Source organism: Lagopus leucura, unplaced genomic scaffold (assembly GCF_019238085.1).
Source record: "Lagopus leucura isolate 7727_CA_CO unplaced genomic scaffold, USGS_WTPT01 Super-Scaffold_100004, whole genome shotgun sequence".
In the NCBI taxonomy this organism is placed as follows: domain Eukaryota; kingdom Metazoa; phylum Chordata; class Aves; order Galliformes; family Phasianidae; genus Lagopus; species Lagopus leucura.
The window spans coordinates 43,114,109-43,134,634 of NW_024962264.1; the positions used below are offsets into that span (position 1 = coordinate 43,114,109).

Here is a 20,526-nt window from a genome sequence, read left to right on the forward strand (position 1 = left end):
TCCTCTTGATCCAACTCTTCCATCTGTCCAGTTCCTACTGCTTCCAGAATGAATACCTACAGTGTTTGATGAAGTGAGTTTTGTAGAGTTCAGAGAAACTCATCCTCACGTTTAGAGACATTCACGTATAATACATGAAGGAAATTCCAATCTGATTTCATTCCTGGCATACCAGTGAAAGTGAACTGGAACTTACAAAAACTGTATGCCTACAATTCTTCTTTCCTGAGCTACGCTAAATATAGTATGCAGGCATATACAAAGGTATATATTTACACATGAGAGCATTTCATATGAGGTGTGAGCAGGTACAGAAGTGACTTATCCAAGATTTGATCCTTGCACTTGTATGTTAGCTACAAAATATGAGATTGCACTACTTCTAGGAGCATCACAGCTACCAAAGGTTACAGTGTATTTTGGAGGGAATTCTGCATGGCACTGTGTTAGCATGCTCAGTGTACAATCAATCCAGTAAAATTAAACTTCTAAGCTAATCCTTTTATTCTCTAAGTTTACACTTTCAAAGCAAAGTAATAGCAAGATACATGTTATACTACTCATAGTTCCCACCGTGGTATTTCTCTAAACAGTAGTTGAAGAAACAATTATTTGATCATATTCTAAAATGCATCTTAAAACAATTTAACAAACTTCAGATTTAAAACTTGACAAAACTCTTTGGATTCTTGTACTAAAATTAATAGGAGAACCTTAAGACTTATAATGAAGTTTATTCAAATTCTTGAACACAGATTATATGTAACATTTTATACTTCCCAATGAGATATTTATGGTATATATCTATAAATTAAGCATTCATTGCATAAAACTGTATTCATTTCTCTGCATACTATACAAATTATCACAGAAACAGATGAGCCAACTAAATAGTCTTGAATACGTCTAACAGTGGCAGGCAGATAAGCCGGTACTGATGTTATCTTCATGGTAAGCAGCTCTAAATGAATCTCTCTTGAATTCACTTAATTAAGAAGCTGAAAAGAAAGGAAACATGATTAAAAGCTGAAAAATGCCTATAAAATATAGTATTGCAATTATTTCGAGAGAATAAACAAGGACTTCAAAACAGTCATTTGAAAAGCCATTCAATGTTTGTGTAATAATCTCTTAAATGTTTATATCTCATTAGATAATTACTAAGTAAGCATGAAAGTCATCAAATAAAAACCTGAGTGACTGAAACTTATATTTTCGTATTAAAAACATTAAAAAGCAAAATGCACTTCAAACATCTGTTCTCTTCAATCAAGCTCTGCACCTGCTCTTACTACCTAAAAGTAAAAGCTATGTCTCCTGGGAGATATTTCAGATTTATTTTAATCATTCTTCCCTTGTAGAAGTGGCCCCTGAGTGGGGAGGGCATAAATGACTTGGCAAGGTTCTGAACGGCTCCAGACTCTTAACATTCTTAATGTTTTAATAAATTAATGAGTTTCAGATGACATTGCTGCTTCTTCATCCCTGGAACAAAACCTTGTATTTAAAATAAAAATTAAAAAAAGCTTACGTTTCAATTGTCATACATTTCATTTGAGGTTTTTCAAGGACATTATCAAATGAGGTACCTTTACAAAGGGGAACGCAGAGAGAAAGAGTTGTGCACAACCGCAGATTGAGCTAATTCTATAAACACAGAATAATGACAGGCTGAAGTGAAGGGTTACTACAGCTTGACTGTGTCTAGCTTCATATGAAAGAACTTTTGATTCCTCAAAGATATACAACGTGCTCAAGTATACACATCATATTAACTTCATCACTTTTCCATTTATGGCATAATTAACTACTCATTACAAAACAGCCATGCAAGTGCCATGAGCTAAAAAGACAGTACACTATAAAGATGTTTCCTGCTGCAAAAACTTGACGTGCTCATTAAGCAAGACATACAGACCAAGGCAAAACAGATGGCAACTGGCTGGGTGCTAGAGGGTGAAGTGATTATTGAAAAGGAAATGCGAGAACAACTATACAAAGAGAATTGCAAAGTGCTGAACAGAGAAATAAGAGAATGCTGTAGGATAGATATGCAAGGCCGTGTACAGGAAAGAAGGAATGAAGAAGAAAGGAATAAAGATAGTGGGAAAATTTCGGGCAGGAAGAATAGGAGGGGTAAAGGGTAATCAGGCAAGTAGCAATGACAGAATCAGGGGTGGTGAAAAACTAGAAGATATTACTGTAGGAAAATATAAATATGGCAGTGTCATTTTGAATAAATATTCTGCTACCATATCTGCTACTGTACCTATATTACTGTTTGTCTGTAGCACAACTGAAGTACGTGTTTAGCAGCTAAGGTAAAAAGCAAAAGTAATGCAGAAGTTATAGAAGTCTAAGAAGGAAAAAAAAGCCAAAGGTTGAAAAACACAAAGCACCAAAACATTATAAAAATCATGAAACAGAGAGTAGCCAAAAAAAGATAGAGAGGGGGGGCAGGGTTTCAGAAAAATCTGTAAGGACAAGTTGGGTAACATCTGTTTAAATCGATCTTAAAAGACGTACTACGGAGCCAGACACCTGAAATTTGCAGCTCTTATTCTTTAAAGGACTAGAAACCTCACAGAGAAGACTGTGGAAGTCTGCGGCTATTCGTGCACTCAGTATAACATTTGATTATTTAGATGAAGAAACTGGTTTGTTTTCCATTTCAGTTGGCAATTTTTATTTATTTATTTATTTATTTATTTTCTGAAAAACTTGCTGCCCAGCCATAATAAGAGAAGAAATATGGAAAATGGTATTATCATTCTCCTGTCTTTTAGAATTATCCTGGTTGCCTCAGTTTTGAAGGAAGTAGTTTATTTTGTTGAGTGCTACAGACCTGACTGTGAATCATAGTGTTTAACAGAACTAGATTACCAGTTCATAAATTTCAGGTGAATCAAACTAATTAGGTGTAAAGTCAACGTGGAACATCTGAGCAGTTATTTGCAGCACTCACATTTATTAATATTTTAATTTTATTTGCCTGCAGACACTGTTTATTTGTTCTATTTACTTACATTTTACCGATCTATTTTGAAGAAATAACTATTCTATTTTATTCATTTGTATTTAATCTCAGTTGTTCAATATTATTCAAGAATTCTTTACTGAAACTAATTTAATTACGTTGAGGATAGACATTTCTTATATGGTATATACAGTAAATGCAAGGTATCCAGCTCTGCATCTTGTCTGTTCTTGCTCTGAATCTAGGTAAAGAACAAATACTTCACGTCTAACTTAACTTTCATGTTTATTTCGTGAAAATAAGGCATCTTTTATATATCATGCTTTCTTTCAGCTTATTTCTTTTTCCATGCTAGTCATTTCAAAATATGTATTTTCCCAATGTATTAGTTCGTAGTGCTGAAGGCTGATTATTTTTTTATTATTTAACTAAAGCCTCTTCACCTTAATGTTTTCAGTAATACACGATTGCAATTGCTTTCAAGGCTAATCTGATAATGAAACTCACAACTGCAGGTGTAAAAAAATTGATAAAGATACATAATGCGAGCAACTTAATAAAAAATTACATAAAACTCTCACATTTTCTGTTGTTCATATTATTTAAAATCACATTAAAACAACAGTGCATGGTAAGACGTAGACTTGAAAGGACAATAAAAGGTGCCATCAATAACAAAATGACCCTAAAAATTTCAAAAAGTCCACTTCATAGATTTCAGCCAAAGATAAAACAAAACAAAACAAAAATCATGGATAACTTTTTTTTTTTTTTAAACACCATTATACACTGAATAAGACTTTTGTCTTTTTCTCTTAAAGAAACCAGCATTACAAATATTTTTATTGCTACTATTCACAGTGATACACTACTCTGCTAATGTACTGATGCATTCTCTCTTGTTCTAACTGTCCCTCCTCATTCTTAATATTTTATGTGTTTTCTTGGACTGCACCAACCTAATGTAAGGTTTGCATAGAACTTTCCAAACTCTTTTCTGAATACAAAAGCTTAGATTTCATCCTTCTGGCTTATAGTTAAATTTGTTCTCCCTATTGTTAGCATGTATCCTAGTTACTAATAACATTATGTTGAGGTAGTGAAATGCTCAATGACTGAATATCTGATACTTAATTCATCATTTATCCAATTTAAACGCCGGAGTGAGAAGGCTTCTAAAAATATTCCTTTGGATGTATCAACATTCCTGGTCTTATTACAGAACCACAGAATTGCAGGGGTTGGAAGGGACCTCCAGGGATCATTAAATCTACTCCCCAGCTAAAGCAGGTTCCCTACAGCAGGTAGAAGGGATAAAGGGGAAAATGTACAACAGGGTGAAATAAAATTAATGTATTATCATTCAACCATTAATGACAACAATTAAAATAAAGGTTTTAGCAAAAAAAAAAAAAAAAAAATCTATCCTGTTCCCACAAAAGGTGGTTTAGTAATAGCATAAAAAGCCAGCCATAGTAAAAATGACTATAGGGGAGAAATTTATTACGTGCTTACTCATCCATCATGAATCTATATACCCTGTAAATAATCTTCATGATGATCTCAATTTTGCATTCCATCTCTCATTCCAAAGGTTTACTGTATATGTGTATTTTACCAGCACATTAAAACATTATTTTTGCTCAACCTAACCTTCAGGAAAAAATATTCTATGGAAGGGAGAATCAAAACCTAATTTGAAGATGTCTGAAGCAGTTTAAAATGATGTTACTCTCCCTTCCTACACACACGCGTGTGTGTGTAAAGAGCATATTTATAGACCTGTGCTGTTCTGTAGCACTCTTCTGGAAACTTTTCTTTTTGTCACAGAAATTAACACTGATAATGGCATTACCATTAATCAAGGCATTACCAGCATCAAGGAGGTAACAGTACGTTCCCAGTACTTTAATTTATGCACCTTAGAAAAAGACATAAATTTATCAGGTATTTGACTCCAGTTATATGTTTATCTGTTTTGATTTATCTTCACTACACGAAGGTCACTGGAGAGAAGCAGGCTGCACAGTAGTTTATGTTACTTTTCCAGTTTTTATTGATGCATCCTGTTTCACATAGGACACATTTGAGGGTTTATTGACAGAGAGCACAAACAATTCTGTGTATTTGGCTTTTTTTAAAGTAAGACAAAAATTGATGTTTTTGATAGTGCACATAAAGAAAACAAATTGTTTAAATGCTAAATGTTACTTTAGGCATGCCAACATAAGCATCCTTTCTTTTTTTCTAATAAATCATTAGTATGTACTGTTTCTAGTGGTATTAAAGTTTTACTAGCCTGAGGCCAATTTATCACATAAAGACTTACAGTTTCAAGGTGAAATCATAACCAGTTAAAGTAAAAAGACAGACATATTTCACATTTTTAAGATATAATCACACTGGGATCTATTGATGAGACATAAAAAATCCTTGGAAAGATGCTAAGAAAGTCAGACAAAAAAATGTTTATCAACAGATATGACTAAAATTAATGTGTAGAATATAGCATTAAAGGGACAAAGAAAAAATAAGAGAGTTTACATACTTGGTCCTTCTGCACAATCACTTCATTAGAATTTGTAACTATGCACATAAACCAAAGAACTCCTCTTCAGAAAGAGTATGACATTGGCATGAATATGGTTGAGACAACTGAAATGTTAATGGCAAGGCTAAAAGGTAGTTTCCAGAGAAGGTGCTGAGAGGCTGCAGAGACTATTCCAGATGGCAAATTACAAAATCCATACTGATGAAATCTCACAATACTATATTACAGGGCCCTTTGCTGATCAGTTTCCTTAGCAGAACAGAGTAAAAAGCAGGAAAGGACCTTCTGTGCATATTGCGAGGAGAAGAGTTAACTATCTTGAGTAGTGGTACAAAACTGAGAAAGCTGGCTTCTGTACTAACACACAAGACCACTCATGGAAATCAACATTAAGTATCAGAAAAAAATTTAGTATTCCCCATATGACTCATTAACAGTGACTGTTTAAGAAAAAAAAAAAAAAAACACAACAGCAGAACTGATAATATTAATAGACTGTTCTTTTTTTTTCTACTTACTTGAAAATAGAGACTTCTGAATCTGCATTGCTAATGGTTCCCTTATGTATATTTTGTACATGCATTAGACGACAATTCATAGTGTCAAAAGATCTTTCAGCAAAGCATTACTACATCTACACTACAACATGAATGTCATACACTTACTTTGTTCAACCACGGTAAACAGTAACACAGACTAGTACATAATATGTGATCTATTAGTCTACTAGTTTAAAGAAAACAATTTCACTGGAAATAATGAAAATCTCATCTTTTTAAAATGCATTCTTGCCACTTAGATTGGGTAAAACAGCTCTTAGCTGGTTTTTTACATCTTAGCTGTACTGTAAAGCCTTGCATAGCAAGATTATGTCAACTGTATAAATATGTTTTGTATGTGTATATATGTACATATACATGTACATAATAGTTATTAATCTTGGATTTAGTTGTAACAACAGAAGACTGACTTTTTTTCAAGTTGCCTGGTCCATCATTTCTATAGCACAGAAGACTTAATTGCATGTTACTTTTTCTCCTAGCCTGGCTTTTTCAGGTAAATCTAAAAATACTATCAGGATCATGAGAAAATGATATGGGTTCTTGACAGGCTACTAAAAAAAGTGTGTAACAAATGAGCAAGATGTAAATCAGAAATCTAGGCAATCTCTACAGGAGACTCACAGCTGAATTACAGAAAGAAATATGTAAAAAGTTTTATAAATTCAAGCATAATTTTTCCTTCACATTTTTCATGGAGCACTGTATAAGCCATGGTCAATGCAGACTCAAATGGTCTGCATTAACAGTCATTCTAATCCCATCAGCTTTCTATTTCTTTCTGATTTGCTCCAGTTGATCACCTTTCTTTCTGCTTCTTCGAACTCCCATAGATTCCAGTGGTAAAAATTAAAGATTTGTTACTTAAAAAATGTTCTTAAATTTAGACAATGTTATTAAAATACATAAGATGAGAATTTAATGAGAAATTACCTGTATGGGTAGCCATGGTATTTGGAGCGGAATATGGACAACAGGAAGCTGAAGAAAAAGACCACCAGACCCAGGCCTACTAGACATATTACTGGAAAGAAAATAACTTTGTTTACTAGCGTATAAAAGATTTAAAACTGGAATCTCTACAAAGAATATTATTTACGTCAATCATTTGTATAGAATTTTGACAGTGAAATACAGAAACACTGCTGCTTGCCTACTGATGCTCACTATCTTCTGATAGGATTTCAAATACACATGGAAATAATATTTATGGTTATTAAGAAAAAAATAACTTGTCAGTTCAAATGTACTTTCAAGAAAAGAGAGCAGCAATTTGCAACTCAAATGTTTGCGGATGCAAACACCTCACTGCTGATAACAGATTTAATAACGCTTTAAATTATACATGTCAAGCAATGTCATTTCAGGTATTTGCTTGTTCTTTTGGAAAACAAATTACATTTAGAAAAAACATCCCTGGACTAATGGAATCATGCTGCCTCTAGTCAACCATCTAAGACTAAAGTAACTGCAAAGGCTGTTTATAACTGCTTTATCTAATTCTTAGTGGCTAAAACATTTCACTGTATTAAGTTCCAGGGCTGGCAGAGAAATTACTCTTAAATATTATGTCTTTGGGTATTGAAGTTAAGTAACAACGACACAGACCTTCTGAGAGCATCCAGATACAAGCTCTTTGAGCCTTTTCAGGCTAAGAAAGAATTAGCAAAGTAAATACTTAAATTAACAAATCAAATCTGAAACACCAGTTGACACTTTTGTAGTAGTAGCAAAAAACCTTTTCAATCATCATAGCTCACTCAATTGTGCGCAAGTAAAAGAGAAAAAAAAAAAAAAGGAACATTTTACAGTCTGCTGTATGTGACTGAGATACACCTCACCTATGAGGACTGCTCCGAAAGTAATGCCTAAACCCACTGCAACAGAGGTGGATGGTGGTAGTAAGTCAGTGGAGGGTAATAGCCCAACAATATCCTGTTTCATTTTGGTGCCAGCAGCAAAGGGGCAGTCTGACAAAATGGTATCTGACACAGAAGTGTGTATGAAGTAAAGGTGTGTCACTGAACTCCTCCACGTGGAAAAAATGGAATCCATTGACACGCACTAATGCTTGATGAACATTTGTGGAGACCAAACAGTGGATGTGAGTAGAGTTAGGTGGTTGGTTATGCATTTCAGCAATGGTGGCAACAGTGGGTTACCTCTGTTGGTACAGATTTTTATGAGCTCAGCACACAGGCTTTTGTTCATTGCTATTGAAATGCATAGCTAATCAGGCAATGGTGGTGAACATGTTGAAAAACACTGTTTTGTAGCTGAGAATTTGCTCTCTCAAGTAGTTGCTACTCTTTGTATCTGTTGTAGTTTCCATGGAAACAAATAGAAGTCGGTGAAGCTGAAAATGGATTCATTTTTCATTAAAATTGACTATGTAAAAACTGACATATATCAATCTAATTGTTAAAACTTCTGCAACTAGTTTGAGAAAATTAGCCCTGTACAGATTTTATACACACACTTCATCATACAGAAACTGCCAGTCACAAATATGATTTCAAACCATAATGAAATGAAATGTTAAGCATGAACAACGCAAGGCACACAGAAAGCATTCAAATGAAAGACAGCAGAAGCAAGTTTGAACTTGTACTTGTGATATGATAGCCCATATCACTACACACATTATCACAGAAGCAACTGTGATCCAACAACACGTGCCAATTAAATTAATGTCAATGTCTTTTCAAAATCAGTATTAGTTAAAATCCATGAAAGATACACAAAATCAAGTTATACCTCTACAGCTCACTGAAGATGACACTCAAATCAGTATAGACAAACAGCTAACATTCAACCTACCCTTATGAAGCATTATTCGCTAGCCCTATCTGAAATGCTGTATATTACACACAAGATGCTAAAGAATGGATTTTAAAAGATCAAATAGCATAGAAATGATGGTATCTTTAAAAATCTTCAACCATTTATGTGAGAAAAAAGTAAATGGCTGTATGGTAAGAAGTTTAAATCTGAATAAAATGCTTTCATATAGTGTTCTTATGCAACTGACTGCCAAAAAAATATTTAGATACTCTGAATGAGAATGAAATTTAGAAAAAAAACATAAAACTAGCACTTCTGGCTAGCAGCCCTTAGACGTTACATATTGGGATATATTCTGCATTGTTGTGCTTTCACTTTCTTTCAGAGACATATTGTACAAAGTGTAACAAGAATTTTTTCTCTCCTTTGCATGTTGTCGCGAGCATCTTAAATGCCTAAACTCATTTTGAAAATGCTTTGAAACTCCTTTTCTTTAACTCACAGACACATTCACATTATGCCTTTCTACCTCATAGAGAATGTCAAGTCATAAGTTGACTGGGGATGCTTAAGACCTGTTTTTACTGCTGCAACATGCTAATATAATCTATTAGCTATATGCTAATAGCTAATAGAGCTATTGAAGGTCTATGCTATACTCTTCTCCACTCCACAACATGTAAAAATTAGTTTAAGGAAGAACTTTTAAAAACTTAATCAGACAGTCATTTGTAATTTCTCAATATCTTTTTAACTGTGATAACATTGTCTTAATTGTACTAAGAAACTTACTTCTCCTCTTCCCAACATCCCCTTTGGAGGTAGCAGCTTCATTCAGGAGTACCATTCCCATGGTAATAGCAGCATCTATATCACCATTGTCAAGGAAACAGCAGATGTGCAGATACCTCAGAAAGCCACAAAGGCACAGCTAAAAGCTAAGGCTTTCCAGCTGATAAAAAATATTTATATATAAAACTGCATATCACAATTTACTGAACCAATAGATTCACCTGGGGGAAAAACAGGAATAACATTTTCCTTTGAGCATTCTACATGAAAGAGGAAAGAAGATTCAAAAAGCTCTAATGAATAAGTCCTTATATAAGACATGGCTTTTCAATAGTTATGGAAATAGATACTCTCCAATATTTTCCAATATTTGGTATATTGGAAAGTAAAGGATTTTACAAAATGAAGACTAAAAGAGCAAAAAATCATTCCTATTCCACAGTGGTTTTTTTTTTTAATGAAAACTGAAACAGCTGAACTGCTTTATCTTTAATCTGCTTCTCAATAGACATTTGCTTAGTCTTTAGTGTCATATTGCAGCAGAGAAACATCCCAGAGGCAAAGTCCTCAGTCACTCTGAGTTTTATTGCCTAATTATTACTGTTAGGAATACAAATAACTACATAACAATAAAACAATTTAGCAAGATCTTAAACCATACAATTAATTGCTTACTTAAAACTTGATAAATAAAAAAGAATGGTTGCTACTTACTGTGTTTAAAATCTGTTCTGAGGAGGAAGCATGAATGAATGTCACACTGAAGCAGGAGTGTGTCACCTGAACTATATCTCACAGTTTCAGAAAATACAAATTTTAATAGACACAGCTAAATCTTGAATAAGGGAGAAGTTTTTAAACTTCACTTTCCCCAGGGCTAGGCAGCAGGATGGCAGACTAACTACCAAATTTAAGAATGAGACACATTTCAATTTACCTACACATATAATACAGAAGATGCTTCACACATACTACAGACATGAACAGTATTTCCAGCCTCTTATACCTGCATTAGTGTTATTAACATTTTTACATTAACAATTTTCAAAATTAGACAAAAATTCTCTAATATATCCGAAATTTCAGTTATATGATTTCAATTACAGTCAAGTGAAGAATAACAGAATTTAAAAAAAAGCAAGCACTAGTGGCAAAATGTGGTATGTGTTCACACACATATCAGCCCACAGGCAATGTCAAGGCAATGTAAATTAAAACAATTTTTCAGGCATGGACATCCTCCAACAGTCCTAAATTAAGACACTTGCAACACATGCATAACGTAAAAGGCATGGGCTCACTTGGATTAAATTGTTAAGGTTGAGTTTTGTACAATATCATTGTTTAGAAATGTGAAAAACTGGGGATCTACTTCCTCCTGAAATTAGGCATTCCCCATCTTTCCAATGATGCTGCCCACTTTACTAGAGAGAGAAGAATGCAATATTCTTAATGGCAGAGAAAAGCAAGGAAAAGACTGCAACCAAAGCCCAGCAATTCTAGGGAATAATCTCCCTGGATTCCCAGTCTCAAGGCTATTTATAGTTTGTTGTTCTTTATCCCCCAAGGCATCAGAGTAAATATACAATGGAATTTATTATTAAATCTATGCTAAGAGAGATATCAGAATCACTATTATTTTCTCTTTGAATGGCTGTTTTGAAAGAAGAGCTCTAAAATTTCTTGAAGGCAAAAATAAGCTGGTAATACTGTGAATGCTTCAGACATAGACATTATATTACTGCAGTGAAGACTGCAGATGAAAGATAAAAGGAAAGCAAGAATAAAATAGTAGATAATTATACAAAGACTTTGGAGGTTAAGATAATGAAAATTTTGTTTCTTGGAGCATATTGAAACACAAGAGGTTTTCTTGTATTTCACCAGGAACACAGAACATCAGGAAACACTTCTTAACTGTGTGGGTGATGGAGCACTGACACAGGCTGCCCAGAGGCTGTGGAGACTCCTCCTTGTAGATCTTCAGAAATCACCTGGATGTCGCTCTGGGCACCTGCTCTAGGTATCTCTGCTGGAGCAAGGGTGGGATCAGGATCCAGAGGGCCCTGCCTACCTCAACCACTCTGTGACTCTGTGAAAATGCTTTATAATGGTCATGAGGATCTGTCATGTTTTAAACATATAGCTCATTCATCATACAGTTATCAAAAATCTTATTAATGGATATTACAAATAAGCTGCCTCAAACATGTTTTCCCTTATGTCATTGTTGGGTTTAATCATGTTTTCATTAAAGCCACAGGCTATAGGAAACTTTAAACATGACTTCTTTAGAAGTTCACCTCAGGCCTAGTGTTACAGATAATGTAGAGTATATTTAAATGCATTGTTCATGAATGGATTTTATCTGCTACAAAATTCAGTAAAACACATATTTCAAAAGTACTTAATAAATTGAGCAATATGGAAAACATAACAAAAACATCCCAGGAGCTAATATGTAGGCTTCATAGAATATTTTAAAATCTTTCCCAAAATAGCTGGGGGAAGGAGGAGGAGGAATGGAATCCACACTATTATACAGATTAGAAGAGAAGGTAAAAAAAATCATCTTCTAACCTCTCTGTTTTTCCTGAGCACAAGAGACTGGAAATTTCTTGCGCTACTCATATGCTTCTATGCAAGACTAGAGAAGGTGTCATGAAACTTATTCATTTCTCTGCTTTCAAATGTTAAGAAAGCAAAAAAAAAAAAAAAAAACAAAAAAAATCCCAAAAAAAAAAAAAAAAAAAAAAAAAGAATTGAAAAAGTTGCAAGAAAGGCTGAAAGAAATACCACACAGATTCCACATATATTTCTAGCTTATCAATAAAAGCCCCCAGCATTGAATTATCTAATAATAACTTTATTTTACCAATCTCTCATTTAGATTTATAACAGGAATTAATTTTGTTCTTAATTTAACTGAATCATGAGGAATGACAAAGAACAAAACCCACTGAAAAGCTATTTGGCAGATATGAATTTTTTTTTTTTTTTTTTAAACAGACAATGATTTTTAATCCCCTTTTCCTATTACTGGGAAGAACAGTTTGACAAAAGCAACATCTCGTATGCAACTGAGAGCAGATCTATAACCAGCAGAACTGTGCTTTCCAACCCCCCCCTATTTCGGAGACTCACATCATTACCCTTCCAACTTCCTTCACATTGTCACTACTTTTGCTTCAGTTGTTGCTTTGTAACTTCAGTCATGGATTTTCAGCCTCACTTAGTTGATGTCAATGACACTGGCTTTATAACTTCACACTCTAACAGTGATTGAATCACTTACTTTAAATCTGTGATGTTGAAGCAAAACTTCAGTCAGTTGAGTCCTGATTTTAATGCAATCACTAGCTTTGTACCATAGAATATTTAGTTTAAATTACTATTTTGGTCTCCTCTTTCTAGCACTGTATGTTATGTCTTTATGTTATTTTCATATTCCACAAAGTGAAAGCAACAGTCCTGTTCCAGAAATAATCTACATATCTCATTTCTTCAGCAAAGTAGAATTTAAAGTTTTGTCAACTGGTTACTTGGATGGTCTTCCATCTTCAAAAAATTTAATAGCATGAAAAGATGTACTTGTTTTCTGATTTCTGTCACTATGCATTATTAAACTACTCTGAAAAGACAAGGCAAATGTGGACTCAGACAAATGACAGCTAGCAAATATTTTAAACTCAGATGTTTACGTTTTCTGGTAAACATATCCTTTTGTAGCAATTTTGTAGGTGAATCTACAAAATTAATTTTTGTAAAATATCTTTCCATTGTTAAATTTGGAATTGTTTCAGTTTTACTTGTTAAACTTCTGCTGCCCCTTTCCCTACATGGCACATAATCCTCACTGAAATGGAGAACTTACACTAGTTACTTAGTGCTTTTGAAAAGGTTCTGAATATTTTGATAAATGAGGAGCAGTTTAGTAGTATGATGAAAAACATTGATGATCAAAATTCATAAGATTATTCATAAAATGATCATCATCAGCAGAGTATTAGCTCTGCAAATACCAAGATGTTTTATTGGAAGTATTTCTAAGAAAAATGATTGGATCAATAAACTCTGTAATAATAGATACCTTACAAAATGTAAGTGATCACTAGTAAATTCTGGGTAGTTTCTATTAGCATGCTTTGACTGAAAATTTAATTGCTATTAATTCCAGCCAGAATGTCCCAAAGAAGAAAGCTTGGCAATCTGTAAGTTATTAATGTCATATACCATTTATATCCTTACTTCACAAATTTAGTCATAATCGCTAGTGAGTGGGTAACAAAAGGAGAGAAAATTAGTTGAGAGAAAACTTGTTAACTTTGTAAAAAAAGTATAGAGGTCTCATTCATATGTTACTGGATTACTGCTAACAGTAAAAATCCTAAATCAGCATTATTCATATTAAGAACTATGTTGTATCTGTGGACCATTTAATAATATATGAGCAAAAATAACTAAGGGACAAAATGTTAATTCGCTCAACTCTGTGTTCAATTTATTGTTAACTAAAATGGGGATAGTTTATTTCTCAGCATTTAAAAACTTCTTGCTCGCTTTATCATACTGGAACAAGAACACAAGCATCTTTAGTAAAGGGGTATGAAGATTAACAGGAAAATCTATGATTTACTGTATTTTTTTTTCCCCCTGAGGAATAATAAGTAAAACATGATATGCTATCCCCTTATGAGAAGAAGGCATATCCCACCAACCTAGAAAATTATTTGCCTTAGCTTCTTCCTACTAATATTTAAACCTTTAAAATACCTGCTATAATTTCAGATATATTGAATATATATTAACTACATTTTAACTGCGCAGTTTCAAAGTGTATTTAACTTTCAGCTTACATCTGAAAAACCCAAACATAACATGCATTCCAATCATTGTATTCAGGAAGTACTTTTTAGCTATGTCCAATTCTTGAAAATGAAGTGTTAGTAACTTTTCCATCTTGCGAATCTGACGTTTTTTATAATAGGGTGAAGAAACTAATCAAGAAAAGTTATGGTTTTGAAATGAAAGACATTGTTGCTTCATTTCATGAACAATGAATCTGATGTTCCACTTCTACTCTTCAGTGTGCCATCAATTCTGAATTAGACCATAACCATCCCAGTGGATGATTCAACAAGACCTGATGGCTGAGGAATGAGGTAAGTTTAAGATAACCAATATTTTTATGTCTGAACTCAGTGAAGGATAATCCCATATGTTGATAAAATGAGCATAGTTCAAAAATTATTTGTTTGAATGCAAACATAACTCACTCATAAATTGTACACAATCAGGTCAAACATCAATATATTTAATTGCCTTAATTGTAGCTGTGCTGACAGTCATAGTAAAAACTCTGAACATTCTTTCAGACCAATACTCTCTGGCTTTAGCTCTTCAAGAGCTTTATGAATTATTACACTAGTTTTGGCACTCAAGTTCCCCTCAACTCCTTGAAACCAGCAATTCACAACAGTGAAGGAGCTGTAACTCTGCATTTCATCCATTTAAATGTCAACTAAAGTACCACATTCTCTTTTTTGATGCTTTTCCATCAATTGCACAGAACAGAGATTCAATCTGATAGTAATATAGAATCCACTATAGTGAAAAAGTTCCCTTATTATTCATTTGATTACTGTCAGCTTCAATTCATGAGATTTTCACAGAGATTGTCATTTTAATCCAGGAATAATCTGATGGAACCTACCCTCTTGTGATGTTCTTAGACATTTGAAAATGGAAAGGCTGCATAAAAGCCTTAGAAGAAGATAAAGATTCTGGAATGCATTTTAGCTCAACTGCAACAACGTAGCATAGATATATCCGACTAAGCTTGTGCTAAATGTCTAATCAGATACTAATCTCTCCAACTCCAGATTTTACAGCCTGATTTACATCTTGGTTATTCATATCATTTAAAACAAGCTGATTTGACACATTCATCAATACATAATTTATTCCTCTAATACTTTATTCCAAACAGTCATATTACTTTGAGGCACTTTATTTTAAATGCTATATTTGTTTCAGTACATTGCCTGATCTCTTTGCTAGTACACAATCTTTTAGCACATGTACACACTTTTTCTTTTGCTCTCTCAAAGCACCTATGGATTTTTTAAAGAATATCACATATCTCATCATATATGACTCTAGGCTAGTATTGTACTTTCCTTTGCTTTTAAAGATCTGTGCAGTACCATAACAGACAGAGTTTATTCTTAGCTGAACAGTTAAGGACCGTTCAATTTAGTAATAGAAGGTAAAAAGCTTAATTTTGGACTATGTTTCTGCACCTTTCAGCCAAACAATTATGCCAGTTAACAATTGAAATACCAATTAAAACTGTAAGCTGATGGAGAAACAATGAAAAATGCTATTGTCTTCAGCGTTCAGTTAGAGAATGCTTTTTCATCTGTGTACTAGCAGTCAGATATTTGTAAAAGGCAGATAATCAGGCAATTGCCAGAGCAATGCTAAATTTATTTCACAAGGTTCTGCACTTCCACTGGAAATTTATAGAGAGTCAGACACTGAAAATAGTTGAAAAATCACTGAGTTAACAATTTCATACATGGGACACACACCATATTTGAGAGCAATTCACAAATTTGTCATCAAATTAGCCAATGAAAAACACTGCATATTGTACTGACAAATACCCAGCTACAGACATAAAGTCCTTATGCATCTCAGTGGCATCTAAGAGATTTTAGTATTTTCCTCAACAGGTCATAATTACGAATTATTTTGAGATCAAATCAGTTGGTGAATGAGGTAATGGAAAGAAACATCAATCACAATACTATTGATTTTTCTAATTAGCATCTCCTTATGCTTTCTTACATCTGGTAGGAGTCAGGCAGCCTCCAAAAGATCCTACAAGGTTAACAGACACTAGTGGATAAGTGCAAGCAGAACACTGAACATCCAGCATGTTTTGTTACCTTGAGCGTTGATTTATATAGTTAAGAAGAAATGTCTTTAAATACTATAATTTTGTTTTATTCGATCCATATTTTTCAACAGTGGTGATCTTTTTTTTTCTTACCCTTAAGACTGAACAAATAGAAAGCATATCTCACTGCTCTGATTGGCATTTTTACATAATTTCTGGGGGACATAATTTGATTCCATTGTGAATAACTGATAATGTTTTGGAACAGAGATCTAAACAAATATATTTCTAGGTCTAATTTCAAGTTCCTACACTCAGTGACTACCTTTGCACAAGCTCTACTGACACACGGAAAGGCAGTTTCCATTTAAAGTCATTCTGTGCTTAAGTTTCATTAAACCAAAGAGGCACTCAGTACACTTCATTAAATTCACAGCATAGGACAGGAAATATCTTTCATAATAGGTGTAATTTAACTGCTATGGAAAAGATTTGTCTTTTTCTTTATAACCAATCAGGTTTCTTTTTCCTTTTCAATCAACATCTCATATCCACCTACACAGCTGTCACATTCAATTCTGCCTTGGGAATTCAAATTAACCAACTGGAGAGACATTTCTATTTTCACTTAGTTGCATGTGTTTTCATCAGCATTAAAGTTTAGTAGGTTTAGCAGAAATAATGAGAAAGATTATCAGGTTAATATTAACTGCTAATTCCTATAACAGTGCCTTTAGATTTACGTCTTTCTGTGGAAATAATTTGCCTAATAACAAACTCTGGATAACACAAATATTTATGGTAACTTTAAGCTTACTCTGCATTGTAAAGATTTAATGTTATTGCATAAAGAAAAAGACACATTACATTCAAGTCAGTTTATTTCACAAGGAATGGCAATGGGCATTAATTAGAAGTACTGGTTAGTGAAATGAACAAAAGAGTGTTTCAGCTTCAACATCTCCCCTCCATCCCTACTGCTCCTTACCTTTCTTGCTCTATCTTCACAAGTCATAATTGCAGCTGAGCCCTGCACATTTCAATGACTGATAAAGCTACATTTAATACCAACAGCAGAACTGATTGTACAGTTTACTTCGTATTTTTCCTCTCTTAAAAAGACAGCTCTTAATTCCCCAGTTAAATCTCTATCTGCAAATTTTTATTTCTAAGTCATTCTCTGTGACCCCTTTTCTGCCAGGAAAGAGCTGAAAAATCAGACACCAGCAGTCTCGAACATCATTGCCGTAAGGGATGTGTACAGTTTTTCAGTGTGGAGAGGAGAAAAGAAAGATAGATCTATACTCTACGAAGCCTGAAACAGATTGAAAAATTAAATTAAAATAAAAAAATGATTTAAACTCATCTAAAGATGAGATTAAAAGTCATTGCTGCACAAAGATGTAAACTATGACAATCAACTAGAGAATATGCTAAACTTTATTGTTAAATTGTAACTTGTTTAGATATATTCTTTTGTTTATGTAATAGCCAACAAATACTATATAAATTGTCTTTGCACAATTACTTATGTGAATACAGTTATTCATCTTTGTAAATTATGAAGTCCCAGCATCCTTACAGATATTCCAACTCTTCAGAGGTAAAAACTTTTCATTACAGACTATGCAATGTCTAACATGTTGATAGCTCCCATATAAGTTACTGCTTTCACATCCATTTAACAAGAACAATAAAAATATTTCCATTTAAAAAAATCAATACTATGCTCTTAAGTTATGTATTTTTTGTTTGCACAGTCTGCCGTACTTATTCTACAGCAAGTACCAATCTGTTTCTGGGATGACTTATTTATCACTACTTTACTTCTCAGACAAGTCACAATATTGATAAAACTATGTAACTTCTGAAATTATTCTGTTTGTAAATTATATACAGTTGCTTAGAAGAGTGATCATCAGGCTTATATAGGAACAAATATTGCCATGTATTACATGAAACTTCCATGATTGCAAAATGATAGTCAGTTTTTGGTTGCTCCTGGGAAGGAAACACAGAATGCTTTGAAATTTAACAGACGTTAGCTGAACCTCATTGCCAAACTAACTAATCAAGCAGAGCCAGTCTGAAAAAAGTAAAAATTCTTTTTGCATGAAAATATTACTAAAGATTACACTACAAGGTTGGCAAAAAATCCAAATGGAACCAAAGAGCCATAAGTCATAACCAAGCAAGTTATTTCACTGTTCTGCCAGGTACTCATGCACTAGGTCAGGCAGTTTTGGTTTGAACTCAATATATTTGATGTATACCAGAACTAACAGCTGGAGTGCCAGCTGAATGACTGAACAGGCACTCGTGTGTGCATCAATGTTTATTAATTCTCAATCAGCTTAAGCACTGGCAAATGGGTACCTCGCACTGTATTCTTTCTAACATGAAAATTGTATTGGGATGCTAAGTCAACTCTGTAGATTTGGACATATTACAATTTAGATAGATGAGTTCTCTGTCTTGACACAGTGGAGATATTGTTCTGAACTACAATGCTCTCAGAATAAGTACAAATGAAGTGAAGCTCCCTTATGCTGGAATTTGACTGGAAATACATGTGTATGCAGCCAATTCAGCATCCCCACGTGATATGGACCACAGGACCATTTGATTTCAAACAACAGAAGCAACATGTATGATTCTGAAAGACCTACAAATCTTCGTAGGGTAAAAGGAATATCAGAATTAAAAGGACTACCTGTTACATAAAGAACTGTTTATCTAATTTTAAAGTCAATTCAAATTTTTATTTATTGCAGCTTGAAATTTGAAGGTCAATGTCAAAATAGATCTTTTTTTTTCTTGAATTACTACAAGGAATCTTCACCCAAGTTGTAAGATACTGTGAACTGCAGCCTCAGTAAGATGGCCTCCATCTGCCATCTCTAAGGAGCTTCAAAGTGAATCAAAAGCTGGATTTTGGAAATGAAATAATGTTTTCTTTAATGTTCTGAAAAACTTAGTATTGTTTTTAATGCCTTCAGAAAGATGTTAAATCAAACATGCCAGCTAGTATGACCTGCTGGTAAGTGCAATGCCAGTATTTAGTTGATGGAAAATATACAGGAATACAAAATTAATCTCTACAAATAATCAAAATGCTATTTTTCTTCAGTGTTTTACAGATTTAGCATCCAACGTGAATCATTATTACAGTGAATTTACTTACTTTCAGTGTGTTACCACTAAGATGTAGTAACTATATTTTTGAACTAAAACTATTTGTTTTAAATTTTATAATAATTTTAGGCATACAACTAGTATGTACTCAGTAATACTGTATACATGATACTGAATTTAATTTGGTTTTATAAATGAAACAGTATGTATAATATATTCACAGGTCCTTAACCAATACTGTCCTTCTTGTGCAGTTACAGCTCTGGTCAGAACAGCAGATCTTTATATGGTAAAAACAAGTATAGAATTGGAACAGAAATTCATATTTTCTCACCAAATACATTAAAAATTTACTGAGAAACACAACTCTGCATTTCAGCAACTAGCAGGAAGTGACAACCTTGCCCTTGTGCTAAGTACTATGAAGTAAAAAGGAAGCAAAGAAAAAAAAAAAGGACAAATCCAGCAAAGTATTATCTTTCTTTAAAATTCAGTGCAGCTTTTAAACTTTAACAAGTGCAGTGAATGTATGACTGCTTATCAGTTTGGCAAACTTTCTACTAATTCCCATATTTTCTGTCAACATTTCCTGAATAAACAAGTAATAAAGAAGCAATGAAGCAGCTAATAATTACTAGCAGCATGGCAAGGATAAAGAAATATTAATTCTTTCATGCACAACTGTTAAAAATCTGTCAGGACTTCATGTCACTTGTGAAATGCCTGTGTCCAAAATCCCAACTCAATAGTACTGAGCTGTGAAATGAAACCTTAGAGAATTCTTTCTGCAAGTGGTAATGAACAATCTCACTAAACGTATTCT

At 33.5% G+C, this 20,526-nt stretch overlaps 1 protein-coding gene across 1 annotated transcript in view; it reads right to left on the reverse strand.

The window, feature by feature from the left end:
- Positions 1-714: 714 nt before the first annotated feature.
- Positions 715-20,526, reverse strand: part of TUSC3 (tumor suppressor candidate 3) — a 107,974-nt gene continuing 88,162 nt past the window's right edge. Inside the window, exons 8-10 of the mRNA XM_042872123.1 lie at positions 9,665-9,739; positions 7,022-7,112; positions 715-998 (exon numbers count right to left, since the gene is read on the reverse strand). Of these exons, the coding sequence (XP_042728057.1) occupies positions 983-998; positions 7,022-7,112; positions 9,665-9,739 (182 nt within the window). The 3' untranslated portion in view covers positions 715-982. The remainder of the gene's footprint in view (positions 999-7,021; positions 7,113-9,664; positions 9,740-20,526) is intronic.